This window comes from Sus scrofa, chromosome 15 (assembly GCF_000003025.6).
Source record: "Sus scrofa isolate TJ Tabasco breed Duroc chromosome 15, Sscrofa11.1, whole genome shotgun sequence".
NCBI classification, from domain to species: Eukaryota; Metazoa; Chordata; class Mammalia; order Artiodactyla; family Suidae; genus Sus; species Sus scrofa.
Window position 1 is genome coordinate 47,431,088 of NC_010457.5, and position 20,855 is coordinate 47,451,942.

The window sequence follows — 20,855 nt, forward strand, 5'->3', positions numbered from 1 at the left end:
ATCTTCTTTGTATAAAGCATGATAATCATACTGAAAAAAATTGAGAATTATATGATAATCATACTGAAAAAAACAGAAGATAAAACACTTGTACAAGTAAAAGTATAACACAAATATGATATGATGAGAGCCTAAGTTTTGTTAGCGTTTGGTGGAAGGGGGGGAAAAACAGTTTTTGTTTGGAATAATTATTCCTTATGGGTAAAAACTGTATAATTTTTATAATTTTCAAATAAAATATACTTACTAAAAATCATAGTTTATAAGTATGGAATATCTGTAATTTGAAAATATGAAACCTAAATAACTGAGAATGAATAGTGGGAAACCAAGGAAGATTAAGGAGGCAGTTTAACTACAGAAGTCTTTGAAAAAGAAGAAAACCAACTGCAATCTTTCTCCTGAATTATCCTATGCTTAAATAACACTTTCATGTATACTGAAGTTTTGTAGAAAGAATATTAACTGGGTATCTATCCCATACTTCATAATTTCCAGTTGACACTAAAAATCACAGAGGTAAGAATTAACCACATGCTAAGATTCTAGAAGAAAAATAAACATAAAACTGCATCAGTCAAGGACAATAAAGAACAGGAAACCAGTGGCAGGTTATTCAATAGAGGGGCTCTCATGTGATGAATCTGTCACAAATATGACGGAAGAAATGAAAAGGAAAATAGGAGATAGGAATCAATATCTTCATCATTAAGACAAAATGTGGCCTTTAAGATAAATGATCTTTGCATAACAACTCATAGTTTAAATTTTGTGCTAACATATAGAATTTGAAAAATGTTACAGGAAAAACACAGTCTCTCCAATAAGTGGTGCTGGGAAAACTGTACAGCTACATATAAAAGAATGAAATTAAAACACCCTCTAACACCATACACAAAAATAAACTTGAAATGTATTAAAGATCTAAGTGTAAGGCCAGATACCATAAAACTCTTAGAGGAAAACATAGGCAAAATACTCTTATATATCATCAATATCTTCTTGGATCCACCTCCTAGAGTAATGAAAATAAAAACATAAATAACAAATGGGACCTAATTAAACTTAAAATCTTTTGCACAGCAAAGGAGACAATAAATGAAAAGACCACATGCAAAATGGGAAAAATACTTGCAAATGAAGCAACTGACAAGGGATTATCCTCCAAAATAAACAAACAGCTAAAGCAGCTCAATATCATAAAAATAAACAACCCAATCAAAAAGTGGGCAGAAGATCTAAAGAGTCATTTCTCCAAAGACAGACACAGATGGCCAAAAAACACATGAAAAGATGCTCAACATCGCTAATCATTAAAAAAAAGGCAAATCAAAACAACAATGAGCTATTACCTCACACCAGCCAGAATGACCATGATCAAGAAGTCTACAAACAATAAATGCTAGAAAGAGTACAGAGAAAATGGAGCCCTCATACATTGTTGGTGGGAATGTATATTGGTACAACCACTGTGGAAAATAGTATGGAGGTTTCTCAAAACACTAAAAATAGAACTACCATATGACCAGTAATCCCACTCCTGGGCATATATCCAGAGAAAATCATAATTCAAAAAGATAGATGTATACAGATGGCCAAAAAACACATGAAAAGATGTTCAACATCACTCATCATTAGAGAAATGCAAATCAAAACCACTATCAGGTACCACCTTACACCAGCCAGAATGGCCATCATCAAAAAGTCTACTGGAGTTCCCGTCGTGGCGCAGTGGTTAACGAATCCGACTAGGAACCATGAGGTTGCAGGTTCAGTCCCTGCCCTTGCTCAGTGGGTTAACGATCCGGCGTTGCCGTGAGCTGTGGTGTAGGTTGCAGACGCGGCTCGGATCCCGTGTTGCTGTGGCTCTGGCGTAGGCCGGTGGCTACAGCTCCGATTAGACCCCTAGCCTGGGAACCTCCATATGCCGCGGGAGTGGCCCAAGAAATAGCAACAACAACAACAACAACAACAACAAAAAAGACAAAAGACAAAAAAAAAAAAGTCTACAAACAAGAAGTGCTGGAGAGGGTGTGGAGAAAAAGGAATCCTAGTACACTCTTGGTGGGATTGTACATTGGTGCAACCACTGTGGAAAACAGGATGGAGATGCCTCAGAAAACTAAACATAGAACTCCCATTTGATCCAGCAATCCCACTCCTGGCCATCTACCCAGAGAAAACCACGACTCGCAAAGACACATGTACGCCGATGTTCATTACAACACTATTTGCAATAGCCAAGACATGGAAACAACCTAAATGTCCATCAACAGAGGAGTGGATCAAGAAGATGTGGTACATATACACAATGGAATATTACTCAGCCATTAAAAAGAACGAAATACCTGCATTTTTAGCAACATGGATGGACCTAGAAATTATCATGCTAAGTGAAGTCAGTCATACAATGAGACACCAACATCCAATGCTTTCACTGACACGTGGAATCTGAAAAAAGGACAGACTGAACTTCTTTGCAGAACAGATGCTGAGTCATAGACTTTGAAAAACTTATGGTCTCCAGAGGAGACAGTTTGGGGGTGGGGCGATGTGCTTGGGCTGTAGGATGGAAATCCTGTGAAATCAGAATGTTATGATCATTATATAACTACAGATATGATAAATTCATTTGAGTAATAAAAAATAATAATACATAAATATTAAATATCTAAAAAAAAAAAAGATACACGCACCCCAATGTTCACTTCAGCACTATTTACAATAGCCAAGATTTGGAAGCAACCTAAATGTCCATCAACAGAGGAAAGGATAAAGAAGATGTGGTATGGGAGTTCCCTGGTGGCTCAGCAGCTTAAGGATCCATCACTATCACTACTGTGGCTTGGGTTCAATTCCTGGCCCAGGAACTTCCACATGCCATGAGCATGGCCAGAAAAAAAGAAAAAGAAAAAGATGTGGTACATATACACAATGGAATATTAGCTATAAATAATATTTAAGAATGAAATAATGCCATTTGCAGTAACATGGATAGACCTAGAGATTATCATACTAAGTGAAATAAGTCAGACAAAGAAAAACAACTATCATATGATATCACTTACATATGGAATCTAAATAATACAAACAAACTTATTTACAAAACAGAAACAAAACCAGAGTTTGAAAACAAACCTATGGTTACCAAAGGGGACAAACGAGAAAAGGGAGGGATTGGGGGTTTGGGACTGGCATATGCACACTATCATATGGATGGTCAATGGAGACCACTGTATATAGCACAGGGAATTCTGAAAAAGAATGGATATGTTTATATGTATAACTGAATCACTTTGCTGTATAGCAGAAATTAACACAACACTGTAAGTCAACCATACGTCAATAAAAAATTTTAAATGATAAAAAAATAATTTAAAAAAAATGAAAAGTGTTACAGCATTGGGAGCAGGGTCAAGTGAAGAGAGCCCTTCATCTCGGGACAAGGGCATGGCTGGAAAGGAGGTCGCCCCCTTGCCTGTCAAGCACTGAACACTTATGGGGTACCTGGTGCTAAACCATTCTTAGATGACCTGCTTCTGTGTCAAGGTTTCAAACACAGCAGAGCAAGTTCCCTTGCTGCAATCTGTTGTAACTCAGCACTTGACACAGAATTTGTCAAAGAAAGGAAAACACTTTTAAAAAGATAAATGTCACATCTAGTGAGTTTTATTATTTATGTATTTATGGAAAACTGCTATGTCTTTCAATTACATACCTAAAGGTACTCATCACAACCTAAAATAACATTTTTATTTATAAAAATATAAATATTGGCTAAAATAAATGAAAATAGTTCTCTTTAATGAAACTTTTGTATAAAAGAATTCTGTAATGCCCTCAAATCGAGGTTTTAAAACAACACATCATTAGGGAAAACAATGGCATTAGAAGGAGGCTTCAACATCCAGCTATAATTCATAAAATCAAAACATGACCCTGAATTTAGTATATTTTTCTTTATATAAAAGGTCATTTCTTTTACAGCTAAGTATCTAAGTGTTCTAAAGTCTGAGACATAATTCACTGTATACTTGGAAAATATTAATAAACTTAAATCTTACTCGACAGTTGTTGCAGCATGATCCTCTATCACATTGTGCATTTGGTTTCAGCATACAGGTTCGAGGGTTACAACAGCTATCAGGTCCACATTGCTATAAATGAGTGGAATGCACAAGTAAAAATACATCATGGCACTAATAAAAACTTCGGCATAAGCTGTACTATGGGGCTTATTTTTTTATTTGGGGGAAACAATATGTAAGATGTTGATGTCACAGATTTTTACATTTCTAAATAATTAAAATACTAAGGTGGGACTTTAATCCAGGTCAAAACAGAGTAACTGGTGCCTTACTAAAACTCTAATTCAACTAGAAAACCGGGTAGAGTATATAAAACAACTTTTTTCAAAATTTGGATAATAGTAACAGAGAGTTAAATTATAGTCACCAGTGCTTGAAGGGTGAGAGGAAAGGGGATATACTGATCAAAACACAAACTTTCATTTATAAGATGAGTTAGTTCTTAGGATCTAATGTACAGCTTGACTATAGTTGACAATAGTATACTATATATTTGAAATTTTCTAAGGCAGATGAAGTATTTTCACCACACCAAAAAAAAATCATAATTATGTGAGATGATAGACATGTTAACTAGTTTGATTGTGTGAATAATTTCACAATGTATATATATATCAAAACATCACAGGACTTTCCACTATAGTGCAGTGGGTTAATTATCTGGCTTGTCTCTGTGGAGGTGCCAGTTCAATCCCCAGCCCAGAACAATGGGCTAAAGGATCAGCATTGCTGCAGCTGTGGCATAGGTTACAACTCTGGCTTGGATTTGATCTCTGGCCCAGGAACTTCCATATGTCAGTGTGGGTGGTTGAAAAACAAAACAAAACAAAGACATCAAGTTGTATACTTATACCCATTAATATATACAAGTTTTTTTCCTTTTTTGGTCAATCATACCCAATAAAGTTGGGGGGAAGGGGTGGGCAGAGTTTAGTCCCACTACAAACTTAGAATAGTCCTCAAGACTGTCCTTATTTCTTACACTAATCAAGTTCAGTGGATTCTCAAAACCAGCCTTATGTTTGATAATCTACTGAGAGGACTCACAGAACTCACTGAAAGCTGTTATACTTACAGTTATGGTTTATTACATGGAAAGATACGAATTAAAATCAGCCAAGAGAAGACACATCCAGGATAGAACTCAAGAGAGGCACTAAATATGGAACTCTTACTGCCTTCACCCCATGGAACAACAGATACAATACTTTCCCAACATTGATATGTGATGCTTCCTTATTCTATGAGTTTCAATATTAGCCTAATATCAAGCCCAGACAAAGACATTACAAGAAAGAAAATTACAGCTCAGTATCTCACATAAACACAGATGTGAAAATTCTCAACAAAAAAGGAAGTTGAATCCAATAATGTATAAAAATAATTATACACTACAACAAAAGGGGATGTGTCACAAGTATGCAAGGCTGGTTTATTATGCAAACATCCATTAATGTAATCCATTATATTAACAGGCTAAAGAAGAAAAATCAATGATCATAACAATTTTGTAGAAAAAGCATTTGAAAAAATCCAACACTCATTTATTATAGCAAGCTAGGAAAAGAGGGAAATTTCTCCATTTGATAACATATAGAAAAAAAAACATAGCTAACATCATACTTATGATAAGAAACTATAAGCTTTCCTCCTAAAAAAGGAACAAAGCAAGGATGCCTCCTCTCACCACTCCCTTCAACATCTTGATGGAATCACTATCTAATACAGTAAGACTGAAAATGAAGTGAAAAATATACAGATAGGAAAGAAGAAATAAAAATGTTTCTGTCCACAGATTACATGATAGCCTGTGTAAAGAATATACCAAATAATTAACCAAAGTACAATAATAATAATAATAAAAACACCTGTGACTACTAAGCAATTATAGCAAGGTTGCTGGATACTAGGTAAATATACAAAATATCCTGTACACCAACAATGAAAAATAAAAATTTGAAATAAAAAACAATACCATTTACATTAGCACCCATATGTTCACTGAAGCACTATTCACAATAGCCAAGACATGGAAACAACCTAAATTGTTGTTTAGGTTGATGAAATCCATTCATCCATTGACAGATGAATGGATTAAGAAAATGTATATATACACTATGGAATAGTTACTCAGCCATAAAAAAAACACAAAATAATGCCATTTGCAGCAACATGGATGGAACGAGAGACTCTCATAGTAAGTGAAGTCAGAAAAATAAAGACAAATACCATATGAGATCACTTATATCTGAACTCTAATATATGGCACAAAAGAACCTTTCCACAGAAAAGAAACTCATGGACATGGAGAACAGACTTGCGGCTGCCAAGGGGGAGGGGAAGGGAGTAGGACAGACTGGGAGTTTGGGTAGATGAAAACTATTGCATTTGGAGTGGATAGGCAATGAGATCCTGCTATATAGCACAGGGAATTATATCTAGTCACTTGTGATGAAACATGATGGGAGATAATGTGAGAAAAAAGAAATATATATATGTGTGACTGGGTCACTTTGCTGTATAGTAGAAAACGGACAGAACACTAATCTAACTATAATGGGAAAAAATCATTTAAAAATAAATAAATAAAAAGTCAGAGTGGCAGGTAATAAGAGGGAGAGAAGAATGTTTCTGTCTCTTCCCACACTGACTGTTCTTATTCCACTGATCTCTTTAGGTGGACTGTTAAACTCAGCTTCTGCAGAAGAAAACTTCTCACAGGGTTGCACCAGCACAGCCAGCCAGTGCTTTTACAGTCTGCTCTTGGCGATTACCATATCCATTTATGTGTTCTTCCATTTTGGACTTGCATGGGTATTAAACTCTTTAGACATAATTAATTACAACCACAGTCATGACGATATATGCTAATGATATGCTTGAGTGTCTGTCTCTGAAAGCTCAACTACATGGTAATCCTAGAAACCCATTTAATTTGCAAGAAAGATGCTTTGCTTAGCATTGTCAGAAGTTTAGGACTCTGCAATGCCTAAGCTGCAGAGGCTTCATTATTGCATTTCGGTAGTTGGCCTGTTTTTTGAAAGTTCTGATTTATACCGGGTGTATCAGAAGAAATATTTCAACACAGTGTTTTGTTGGAAATTAACAGCTCTAGCCATCATCTGATGACTTTTTCCTATCCCATTCATAACTAAAAATAACTAATTTGAAATTTTATGTTTGTTTTAGATTCAAAGTCTTTGGTAAAGCCACATATTAAGAATGACTGAAATAATTCCAAAGGAGCTATGCTGGAGTAGTTGTAGAGAACTGCTTTTAGACTAGTGTGATATAAAACTACAATATTCCTCCCGAGGCTTCTGGATTCTATTCTAGCCTGACTTTATCTGGATCCTCTCTCTTTCATTTCTAATATCCACATCCACCACTCCCAACGGGTTCTTCTCAGGTTGGGGACCTCTCCTAGAAGGTCATTACAGTGGTTAAGTTCCAAAAGTTGATAGGAGCAAGATGCTTCAGTTCTTCTAGTCCCAATAATCAACCCCTTGTACTTACCCACAACTAGAGCAGGCAAAAGGCTTTCCAGTTTCAGCTGGGCCTGCTATGTTTTCCATAAACATTTGGTGACTATTTTGGGGTTCTCTCATTCTCAGATTTAGATATTCCCCATTGCTTCCCTATTGTCTCCTGTGCAAATGTTGATACCACAAAAGCCTTGCTCCATACCTGCTTATATTTGGAGGTTCAGGACAATAACTTTTCAATTGGTCTTGTTGTAAATATTATCCATAGGTTTGTCTTTTTCATTCAGTTGCTCCATTTTATAAAAATCTAAAGAGATTCAAAAACTATGCTGCAACTACTTCCTTCCCCACAAAGACTTGCTATATAAATATTCCTTGAACAGAGAGCATCTCCTGTATTGCTGTTTTGTTTTGCTTTTCTTTTTTACATTTTTGGCTTCCCTGTGACATATGGAGCTTCCAGACCAGGGATCAGATCTGAGACACAGTCTCGATCTAAGCTGCAGGTGCAGTGATGCTGGATCCCTAAACCACTGTGCCAGGCAGTGGATTGAACCCACTTCTCAGTGCTCCTAAGATGCTGCTGATGCTGCTGTGCCACAGCGGGAACCCCCTGTATTGCTACTTTGTATTTTATCTGTAAATGTCTACATCAGACAGAATGGGTAATTTTTAAGTTGAAGTGCCTCTATAATTCCCTTTTAAAAATATAATTAACTGGAGACAGGATTAAGATGGCAGAATAGAAGGACTGGAGCTCAACTTCTCTCCTAAAAACAACAAAATTCACAAATAAAGACTGAGCATTCTTCACCCAAATGGACGGGAAACTTTAAAAAAGATATCCTACTCTAGACGAAAAAGAGGAGGATACATCAAGAGGTAGGAGGGGCGATTTCACAATATAAACAATCCCATACCTCCTGGGTGGGAAGTTCCACAGACTGAAAACTAGCTGGTTCACAAAGACTCACCTACAGGAGTGAGAGCTCTGAGCCTCACATCAAATTCTCACGTGTGTGGATCTGGAACAGGGAGACAGAGCCCCTAGAGCATCTGGCATTGAAGGTCAGTGGGGCTTGTGCACAGGAGCTCCACGGAACTGGGGGAAACGGAATTCATGTGCACAGAATTCATGTGCACTGGGTCCCAGGGCAAACCAAAGTCTCCATAGGAATCTGGGTCAAACCTGACTGCAGTTTTTAGAGGACATCCTGGGAAAGCAGGGGTGAATGTGGCTTGTTGTGAGGGAAGGACATTGGAAGCAAAGCTCTTGGGAATATTCAGCAGCTGTGCCTTTCTCTGGAGGTGGCCATTTTGGGAAAATCTGGCCCCACCTGTCAGTCAGCACTGAGAAGCCCCAGAGAATCCTAAAGACTCTATCAGAAAACTGTTAGAACTCATCCACAAATTTGGCAGAGTTGCAGGATACAAAATTAATACACAGAAATTGACAGCATTTCTATACACTAAAAATGAAAGAGCAGAAAGAGAAATTAGGGAAGCAATCCCGTTTACCATCGCATCCAAAAGAATAAAATACCTAGGTGTAAACCTACCTAAAGAGACAAAAGACTTGTACTCTGAAACTATAACACTGATGAAGAAATCAAGATGACACAAATAGTGGAAAGACATACCATGCTCTTGGATTGGAAGAGTCAATATTATCAAAATGACTATACTACCTAAGGCAATATACAGATTCAATGCAATCCCTATCAAATTACCACGGACATTTTTCACAGAACTTGAACAAAATGTTTTAAAGTTTGGAAGCAAAAAAGACCCAGAATAGACAAAGACATCCTGAAAAAGAAAAATGGAGTGGGAGGAATCAGGCTCCCAGACTTCAGACTAGACTACAAAGCAACAGTCATCAAAACTGCATGGTACTGGCACAAAGACAGAAATATAGATCAGCGGAACAGGATAGACAGCTCAGAATTCAACCTACGCACCTACGACCAACTCATCTATGATGAAGGAGGCAAGAATACACAATGGAGAAAATACAGCCTGTTCAATAAGTGGTGCTAGCAAAACTGGACAGCCACATGGAAAAGAATGAAATTAGAATACTCCCTAACACCATACACAAAAATAAACTCAAAATAGATTAAAGACCTAGATATAAGCCAGACACTTTAAAACTCTTAGAGGAAAACATAGGCCAAACACTCTCTGACATAAATGACAGAAACATCTTCCCAGACCCACCTCTTAAGAGTATTGACAATAAAAATAAAAATAAACAATGGGACCTAATCAACTTCAAAGTTTCTGCACAGCAAAGGAAACCCTAAGCAAAATGAAAAGACAACCCATAGAATGGGAGAAAATCTTTGCAAGTGAATCAACTGACAAGGGATTAATCTCCAAAATTTATAAACAACTTCTGCAGCTCCATACCAAAAAACAAACAACCCCATCAAGAAATGGGCAGAAGATCTAAACGGACAGTTCTCAAAAGAAGACATACAGATGGCCAAAAAACACATGAAAAGATGTTCAACATCACTCATCATTAGAGAAATGTAAATCAAAACCACTCTGAGGTACCACCTTACACCAGCCAGAATGGCCATCATCCAAAAGTCTACAAACAAGAAGTGCTGGAGACGGTGTGGAGAAAAAGGAACCCTAGTACACTCTTGGTGGGATTGTAATTGGTGCAACCACTGTGGAAAACAGGATGGAGATGCCTCAGAAAAATACACATAGAACTCCCATCGGATCCAGCAATCCCACTCCTGGGCATCTACCCAGAGAAAACCACGACTCGCAAAGACACATGTACTCTGATGTTCATTGCAACACTCTTCTCTATAGCCAAGACATGGAAACAACCTAAATGTCCATCGACAGAGGAGTGGGTCAAGAAGATGTGGTACATATACACAATGGAATATTACTCAGCCATTAAAAAGAACGAAATACCTGCATTTTTAGCAACATGGATGGACCTAGAAACTATCATGCTAAGTGAAGTCAGTCATACAATGAGACACCAACATCAAATGCTTTCACTGACATGTGGAATCTGAAAAAAGGACAGACTGAACTTCTTTGCAGAACAGATGCTGAGTCACAGACTTTGAAAAACTTATGGTCTCCAGAGGAGACAGTTTGGGGGGTGGGGCGATGTGCTTGGGCTGTAGGATGGAAATCCTGTGAAATCAGAATGTTATGATCATTATACAACTACAGATGTGATAAATTCATTTGAGTAATTAAAAAATATATAATTAACTCATAGTTGTTGCTGTTTTCTAATTTAAAAAATCAAGTTACTTCATTGCGTGGGGACTGAGATTGGTTGTTGGTTGGCTGTTTTTATCCACATCCATTAACTCAACCACTTTAAACCGAGTCAAAAGTATACCGAAAATGAAGAGATGTGCCACAAGAAATATAAGGCACAGCCTACCAGAAATCTGGTCAGGAATGAAGAGATGTGCCACAAGAAATACAAGGCACAGCCTACCAGAAATCTGGTCAGGTTATGGCTTGGAGAACAGGACCAGCAATCCACAGCAAAATTGCCAAAAGTGACAGGTAAGATTTAGAGCAAGAGTCAGCAAACATTTTATGTCAAGGGCCAAAGAGTAAATATTTTAGGCTTTATGGGCAATACAGTACCTGCTACAATTATTCAACTCTAAATGTACTAACAATATCCTCAGTACCAGCATTGTGCCTAGCATGTAAAAGACACTCAATACTTTCCTCTTTATTCAACAGATATTTTTTTAAAAAGGAAAAAAATAAAACTACAATAAAAGGTAAATTTCATGTACCTGCCAAAATTCTGAGTTTGTAAAATTACGTTCATTTCTTTGGCATCAGATGATCATATTAATAAGATATTAATACTTTCCATAAAACAAAAAATCTTCAAATCATGTATCTGATAAGGGGTTAATATCCAAAATACATAAAGAACTTATACAACTCAAATAACAAAGTAAGAAATAATCAACTAAAAAAATGGGCAGAGAACTTTAATAGCTATTTTTCCAAAGAAGACATATAGATGTCCAGCAGGCACATGGAAAGATATTCAACATAACTAATTATTAGGGAAATGCACATCATACCCACAATGAGCTATCACCTCATACCTGTTAAAATAATATTATCAAAAAGAAAAAAGTAACAAATGTCAGAGAAGATGTGGAAAAAGGGAACCCTAGTACACTGTTGATGGGACTATAAATCAGTGTAGCCAGAGTTCCCATCATGGTGCAGTGGAAACGAATCCAACTAGGAACCATGGGGTTGTGGATTCAATCCCTGGCCTCACTCAGCAGGTTAAAGATCTGGCGTTGCTGTGAGCTATGGTGTAGGTTGCAGATGTGGCTCAGATCCAGCATTACTGTGGCTCTGGCATAGGCCAGCAGCAACAGCTCTGATTAGACCCCTAGCCTGGGAACCTCCATATGCCATGGGTATGGCCCTAAAAAGACCAATAAATACATAAATAAATAAATAAACAGTAAATTGGTGCAGCCACTATGTAAAATAGTATGGTGCAAAAAATTAAAAATAGAATTACCATACAAACAAGAGCCTACAATATGCTGTCTATAAGAGACCCACCTTAGGGCAAAGGACACATATAGATTGAAAGTTAGGGGATGGGAAAAGATATTTCATGCATGGACAAGACAGGAAAGCAGGAGTTGCAATTCTCATATCAGACAAAAGAGACTTTAAAATGAAGGCCATAAAGAAAGACAACGAAGGACATTATTTAATGGTAAAAGGATCCATTCAAGAAGAGGATATTTTAATTGTCAATATACATGCCCCTAATATAGGAGCACCCAGACTAACACTAACAGACATAAAAGGAGAAACTGATGAGAATGCAATAATAGTAGGAGCCTTTAACAGCCCACTCACATGAATGGACAGATGCTCTAGACAGAAAAATCAATAAGGCAACAGAGATCCTAAATGACACAATAGAAATGTTAGACTTAATCTACATTTTCAGGACATACATCCAAAAAAAATCAGAATATACATTCTTCTCAAGTGCACATGGAACATTCTCAAGGATCAATCCCATACTGGGGCACAAAGCTAACCTCAACAAATTTAAGAGCATAGAAAATGTAGGGAAGAAACTCAATACTGCAATTGAGTATAAATTTGGGGGCATGATGCTAAAGTGACAAACAAAAGAAAAAAATCAACAAATGGGATATCAAACTCAAAAGCTTCTACACATCAAAAAACAATTAACAAAATGGAAAAGACAATCTACATAAACGGATACAACTTTTGCAAACCATGTATCAGATAAGGGGTGATATCCAAAATATATAAAGAACTTAATTTAATAAGCAAAAACAAATAATCCAATTTTACAAATGGGCAAAAGAACTAAATAGATATTTTTCCAAAGGAGACATATGGATGGACAACAGGTACATGAAAATATGTTCACCATCACTAATCATCAAGAAAATGCAAATCAAAACCACAATGAGAGATCACCTCACATGTATTAAAACAGCTTTCATCAAGAAGACAAGAGAGAACAGGTGTGAGTAAGGATGTGGTAAAAGGGAAAGACTTATACACTGTAAATGGGACTGTAAATTGGTCCAACCACTGAGGAAAACAATATGGAAGTTCCTCAAAAAATTAAAAATAGACCTATCATATGATCCAGCAATTCCACTTCTGTGTATATAACTAAAGGAAACAAAACAGCATTATTTATAATAGCCAAGATATAGAAACAACCCAAATGCCTATCAATGGATTAATGGGAAAAAGAAAAGATGTGGTATACATATACAATGGAATGTTATTCAGCCATAAAAAAGGATGCTATTTTCCCATTTGCAACATCTATGGACCTTGAGTACATTATGCTATGAGATACGTCAAACAGAGAAAGGCAAGTACTGTGTAATATCACTTATGTGTGGAATCTAAAAAAACTTAAACCTGTGAAAAACAGTAAAACACTGGTCACCAGAGGTCAGGGGAAGCAAAGTAATAGAGTGATGGAATTTAAGGGTACGAACTTAAAACAAGTAGTAAATAAGCCATAGAATACTAATGCACAATATAATCAACATAGACAATAATATTGTATACTAATTATGTAATGTAATACATATCACTATATCAGCAATCATATTATATATAAATGTATCACAGCAACACACTGAACAACTTAAACTTACAGTATTACACTTCAAATTTTTCAACTTAAAAACTCTCAGTTAAGTAGAATGGAAAAATAAAAAGTAATTTCTCCACTATGGTAAAGGGCACCTGTTAAAAACAAACAAACAAAAAAGCTTATATCTAATATCATGTTAAATGGTGAAAGTCAGAAAACTTTCTTAAAAAGCAAAGAAGACAATGCTCAGTACTTCCAATCAACACTAAATACAATGTGAATTCAGAAAAGTCCACTGTAATTTTTATAGTGCTAAATAACTACAATTGCTAAATAAAAGTTTTAAACACTATCAAAACAAGAAACCCACAGAAGAACTAAATAAAGAAGGTCCAAATAAGTGGAGAGATACAACATGTGCATAGACTGGCAGTTCAATATTGGTAATAAAGTAACTTCCCCAAAATTGATGTATCAATACAACACAATTCCAAACAAAGTCTTTACATTTAGTTGTTGATTCTCCAATTTACATGGCAATAAAAAGGTCTTAGAATAGTGAAACTATCTCCGAAAAGAGGATCAAAGTTTGCTAATTTACATAATCTGTTTTCAAGACCTATTATTAAAGTACATTAGTTAAGACAGTGTAGAATTAGCATAAGGACAAATAATAGAAAAGAATTCAGGGAAATACACATATATGGTCATTTATCATTATAGGAATGGGTGTCAATGGTTCTCTAAATGTTTGGTGAATTCACCTATTGAAGCCATCTGGTCTTGGACTTTTTTTATTGGTAGTTTTTTTTTATTATTATTACTACTGATTCAATGTCATTACTGGTAACTATCCTGTTCATAATTTCTATTTCTTCCTGGTTCAGTCTTAGGAGAGTATACATTTCCAGGAATTTGTCAATTTCTTCCACGTTGTACATTTTACTGGCATATAATTGAAGTATTATATTATGGTCCTCTGAATTTCTGTGGTGTCAGCTGTAGCTTCTCGTTTTTCATTTCTGATTGTATTGATATAGGCTCTCTCTTTCTTGATGAGCCTGGCTAAAGGTTTATAAATTTTATCTCTCTCAAAAAGAATGGCTCTTAGTTTCACTGATCTTTCTATTTTTTTAGTTTCTACTTCATTTATTTCTGCTATAAATATTTATTATTTTTTTGCATCTATTAACTTTGGGGTATTTTTTTCTTTTATAGTTCCTGTATGTGTAAGAATGGGGGTGGGTTGGCCATGTCCATGGCATGTGGAAGTTCCCAGGCCAGGAATCATACTTGCACCACAGCAGTGACCCGAGCCACTGCAATACAGTTCCAAATCCCTAACCCACTGTGCCACATGAGCACTTCTAGATTAGGTTTTCTCATTTCCTGAGGTAAGCTTGTATCACTAAAAACATCCCTCATAGAACTGCTTTTGCTTTGACCCATAGATTAGATTTTGGATCATTGTTTCTTGCTTTCATTTATCTACAGTTTTTTTTTTTAATTTCCTATTTGATTTCTTCAGTGATCCATTGGTTGTTTAGCAGTATATTGTTTAGTCTAGACATATTTGTGGTTTTTGCACTTTTCTTGTAGTTGATATCTAGTCTCATAGCATCCTAGTCAGAAAAGATGCTTGATAGCTTTATATGATTTCCATTTTCTTAAATTTACTGAGACTTATTTTGTGGCCTACCATGTTATCTATCCTGGAGAATAGTACATGGGCACTTGAAAACAACATGTATTATGCTGCTCTGGGGTGGGGTGCTTTATATTTACATTTATTAATTCCATATAGTCTAATGTGTCACTTAAATCCAGTATTTTATGATTTTCTGTCTGGATGATCTGTCCATTGACATAAATCAGGTGTCAAAGTTTCCTACTATTATTGAGTTACTACCAATTTCTCCCCTTACGTCTGTTAATACTTGCTTTATGTAGTTAAGTGCTCCAATGTTGGATGCATGAATATTTACAAACGTTACATCTCCCTGGATTGATTCCTTGATCATTATACGATGCCCTCTTTTGGCCAAGACTTCTAAAATATAAAGAAGAAAAAAACAGAGATAAAGAATACAAAACAATTTCGAGAAAAGAAGAGCATAGCTGGAGGTGTCATACTCCCTGACTTCAAATTATGATACAAAGAGACAGTCATCAAAACAATATGACACTGGAACAAAAACAGACCCATTGATCAATGGAACAGAGAAGAGAGCACAGAAATAAGCACATGCATTTATGGTCAAATAATTGTCAGCAAAGGAGGTAAGATAATACAATGGGGAAAAGACAGTCAATTAATAAGCAGTGCTAGGAAAACTGGACATCTACATGAAAAAAATAAAACTGAAATGTTTTCTCATGCCATATATTAAAATAAACTCAAAATAGATTAAATACATATATCTTTATAAAATTCCTAGAAGAAAGCATAGGCAGAACACTCTGACATGAACTGCAACAGTACTTTTTGGACCTGTCTCTTAAGGCAAAGGAAATAAAAGCAAAAATAAACAAATCGGACTAAAAGCTTTTGTACAGCTCAGGAAACTACTGACCAAAGGCAAAGATAACCTACTGAATATGAGAAAATTTTTGCAAATAATATGAATCATAAGGGGTTAATATCCAAAATATATAAATAGCTCATACAGCTCAACATAAAAAATTTTTTTAAATGGGCAGAAGGGAGTTCTCTTGTGGTACAGTGTGTTAAGACTTTGGCATTTTTATTGCAGTGGCTTGGGTCACTACTGTGGCATAGGTTCAATCACTGACCCAAGAACTTCTACATGCCATAGGCATGACCAAAAATAAAAAATAAAATGAGCAGAAGACCTGAAAACACATTTTTCCAAAAAAGACACATGGATGGCCAGTAGGTACATGAAAAGATGCCAACATCACTAATCATTAGGGAAATGCAATCAAAGCCACAATAAGACATCAACTCACATATGTCAGAATGGCTATCATCAAAAAGAGCACAAATAACAAATGCTGGAGAGTATGTGAAAAAAGGGAACCATTATATACTATGTTTTCCACTATGGGAAACAGCATGGAAATTCTTCAGAAAACTAAAAACTGAACTATCATATGATCCAGCAATTCCACTCCTGAGTATATATCCAAAGAAAACAAAAACACTAAATCAAAAATATACATGCACCCTAAAGTTCATAACAGCATTATTTACAATTGTCAAGATATAGAAGCAGCCTGTGCCAATCAACAGAAAAATAGATAATGAAGATATGGACTGTGTGTATACATATATACACATAATATAACATTTCTCAGCCATCAGAAAGAATGAAATTTTGCTATTTGCAACTATATGGATGGACCTAGGGGGTATTATGCTTAGTGAAATAAGTCAGACAGAGAAAGACAAATACTCTATGTTATCACCTTTATGTGAGGAATATAAAAAATAAAACAAACAAATGAATATAACAAAACAGAAACAAACTCTCAGATATAGAGACCAAACTAGTGGTTACCAATGGCAAGAGGAAAAGGTTGAGGGTGAGAGAGGGGTAGATAATTAAGAGGTACAAACTACAATGTATAAAATAAATAAGCTACAGGGATATATTGTACAGAACTGGGAAATATAGCCAATATTTTATAATAACTTTAAATGGAGTACAATCATTAAAAATATTGAATCACTATGTTGTATATCTAAAACTAATGTAACATTTTAAATCATTAATACTCATAAAAAAAGAAATATGCACCCCTATGTTCATTTTGAAGTATTATTTACAATAACCAAGAAATGGAAGGAATCTAAGTGCATATCAATAGATAAATGACAAAGATGTGGTACATATATACAGTGGAATATTACTAAGCCATAAAAAATAAAATGCCATTTGAAAAAGTGTGGATAGACCTAGAGTATGCTATGCTAAGTGAAATAAGTTAGGCAGAGACAAATGCCATATGATTTCACTTACATGTAGAATCTAAACACATAACAAATGAATAAACATAGCAAAAATATAACTGAATTACAGATACAGAGAACAAACAGGTGGTTGCCAAAGGGTAGGGGTTTGGAGGAGGAAAGAAATGGATGAGGGAGATTAAGAGGTAAAATTCCAGTTGTAGGAGTTCCCATTGTGGCTCAGTAGTTATGAACCCGACTAGTATCCATGAGGATGCAGGTTCAATCCCTGGCCTCGCTCAGTGGGTTGAGGATCTGGCATTGCCATGAGCTGTGGTGTAGGTCACAGGCGTGGCTCAGATCCTGTGTTGCTACTACGGCTGTGGCATAGGCCGGCAGCTGTAGCTCCAATTCAACCCATAGCCTGGGAACTTCTGTATGCTGCAAGTGTACAAAACAAAAAAAAATAATAAAAACAAAAAAAAATTCTAGTTGCAAAAAAATAAGTTATGAGAATAAAATATACAGTGTGGGGAACAAAGTATGTAATCTCTTTGGTGAGAAATCATAACAAAAGTTATGGTAATTATTTTGAAATGTACAGAACTATTGAATCACTATGTTATATAATAGGAATTAGTATAGTATTATAGGTCGGTTTAAAAAAGAAAAAATCAGAGTTCCCATCGTGGCTCAGTGGTTAACAAATCCAACTATGAACCATGAGTTTGCGGGTTCAATCACTGGCCTTGCGCAGTGGGGTAAGGATCCGGCTTTGCTGTGAGCTGTGGTATAGGCTGCAGATGCGGTTTGGATCCTGCGTTGCTGTGGCTGTGGTGTAGGCTGGCAGCTACAGCTCCGATTTGACCCCTAGCCTGGGAATCTCCATATGCTGCAGGAGTGGCCCTAGAAAAAGGCCCAAAAAAAGACAAAAAAAAAAAAAAAAAAAGAAAGAAAAAAATCTATATCTGAATTGTGCCAATACTTATGTTCATTTGTGAAAACTCATCTACCTCTATACTTAACAATGGTTGCGTTTTATTGTATGTAGATTATGCCTCCAACAAAACTGATTTAAAATCAGATAAAGAGGGAGGAATTGTTCTACCAAATGGTAAAACATAATACAAAGGCATAGTATTAAAACAATGTGATATGAATACAAGTTTGTCTTGACTCATGTATGTATCCAACCCAAATATCATTTCTATCTATGGTGTAATCATGAACATTTATGGTATCTGCAACACTGCTGCAAATACTGAACAGTCTAGAAGCATTATAACCTGGGCCTTGTGCATTCATTATATTTTCAGGGCTTCTCTATCAAGTTAATAAAGTCACCCAACATTCAGACTACAACAGAAACAGTCTTCCCTCCCCATACTGCTGATTCCATTGTGAGATAAAACCCTAAAGGATACTTGATGGTCTGCTCACGCATTAATCTTCAATAAGACACTTGGAGTTCCCGTCGTGGTGCAGTGGTTAACGAATCTGACTAGGAACCATGAGGTTGCGGGTTTGATCCCTGGCCTTGCTCAGTGGGTTAAGGATCTGGCATTGCTGTGAGCTGTGCTGTAGGTTGCAGACACGGCTCAGATCCGGCATTGCTGTAGCTCTGGCTTAGGCCAGCGGCTATAGCTCTGATTAAACCCCTAGCCTGGGAACCTCCATATGCCATGGGAGCGGCCCTAGAAAAGGCAAAAAAAAAAAAGACCAAAAAAAAAAATCTTCAATAAGACACTTATCAAATGTCTAAAGTTATCCACAGGTTTGGAAAGTTTTTATATATTTAGTTTGGAACCAAAAGGTTATTCTAGACTTCCTCTTCTTCCTATCAGCAATAATATTTTTGGAATATTCTTATATTTGTCACAAACTCATTAACCTATTAAATCTAGATGGTATATTCTCATATGTATTTCAACCCTGATTTCATTACTGCCAATATTCTGCATGGTACTCAGTCATATTTGAGATACATAACATTTATGACAGAGACTAAAACAATACATTTATTTATTTATTAATTTTCATAGTTTTCAAACTTACTTCCTCAGTACCACAGTCACAGATTTCATTTATCTCCACTCTGCCATTGCCACAGATTGATGCTGGAGGCATTTGCATTTGCGGCTTATTCTGAAGACACTGGGCACCCACATTTGAAATGAAATTTTCAAAGTCACTCAAACTGCAACTGCTAAAAGTCTTCACACCACTGGATTGCCTAAAGATGAATCCACATAACATCATTAGCAGTATACTTCTGAAAACACAATTCTCTATTATATAATTATTTTCAGAAGGTTGAACTTGGGAGTTCTCATTGTGGCTCAGGGGGTTAAGAACCCAACTAGTATCCATGAGGATTCAGGTTTGATCCCTGACCTTGCTCAGTGGGTTAAGGATCTGGCATTGCTATGGGATGCATTGTAGATCACAGATGTGGCTCAGATCTGGCACTGCTATGGCTGTGGCATAGGCCAGCAGCTGCAGCTCCAATTTGACCCCTAACCTGGGAAGTCTGGGAAGTTCCATATGCTGTAGGTACGGCCCTAAAAAAAAAAAAAAAAAAAAAAAAAATGAAAAGCCAAAAGCATTTCTTCTAAGATCAGGAATAAGACAAGGATTCTCACTCTCACTAATTTTATTCAACATAATATTGGAAGTCCTAGCCAGAGCAATAGACTAGAAAAAGAAATAAAAGGAATTCCAATTGGAAAGAAGGAAATAAAACTATCACTTTGTGCAGATGACACAATACTATAGATAGAAGATTCTAAAGTCACTGCCAAAAAACTACTAGAACTCATCAATGAATTCAGTAAAGTTTCAGGATACAAAATTAATATATACAGAAATGTGATGCATTTCTAAACACTAACAACAAACTATCAGAAAGAGAAATTAAGAAAACAATCCCATTTACAACTGCATCAAAAAGAATAAAACACTTAGGAAAAAATATAAAGAGGTAAAACCACTGTTCTTGGAAAACTGTAAGACAGTGACGAAAAACTGAAAATGACATGAGGTTAATATTGTTAAAATGATCATACTACCCAAGGTAATCTACAGATTCAATGCAATTCCTATCAAAATATTAATGGTATTTTTCATAGAACTAGAACAAGTAATTCTAAAATTTGTATGGAAACACAACAGATTCCAAATAGCCAAAGAAACCTTGAAAAAGAACAGATTTGGAGGTATCA

The 20,855-nt window shown here is 35.9% G+C and overlaps 1 protein-coding gene and 1 pseudogene across 1 annotated transcript in view; one reads left to right on the forward strand and one right to left on the reverse strand.

The window, feature by feature from the left end:
* The window catches only part of LOC100525542 (disintegrin and metalloproteinase domain-containing protein 32), a 133,724-nt gene that overhangs the window by 43,003 nt on the left and 69,866 nt on the right, over positions 1 to 20,855 (reverse strand). The window contains exons 13-14 of the mRNA XM_021075123.1: positions 19,690 to 19,867; positions 4,065 to 4,157 (exon numbers count right to left, since the gene is read on the reverse strand). Coding sequence (XP_020930782.1) covers positions 4,065 to 4,157; positions 19,690 to 19,867 — 271 coding nt within the window. The remainder of the gene's footprint in view (positions 1 to 4,064; positions 4,158 to 19,689; positions 19,868 to 20,855) is intronic.
* Positions 6,714 to 8,036, forward strand: LOC100521755 (annotated as a pseudogene).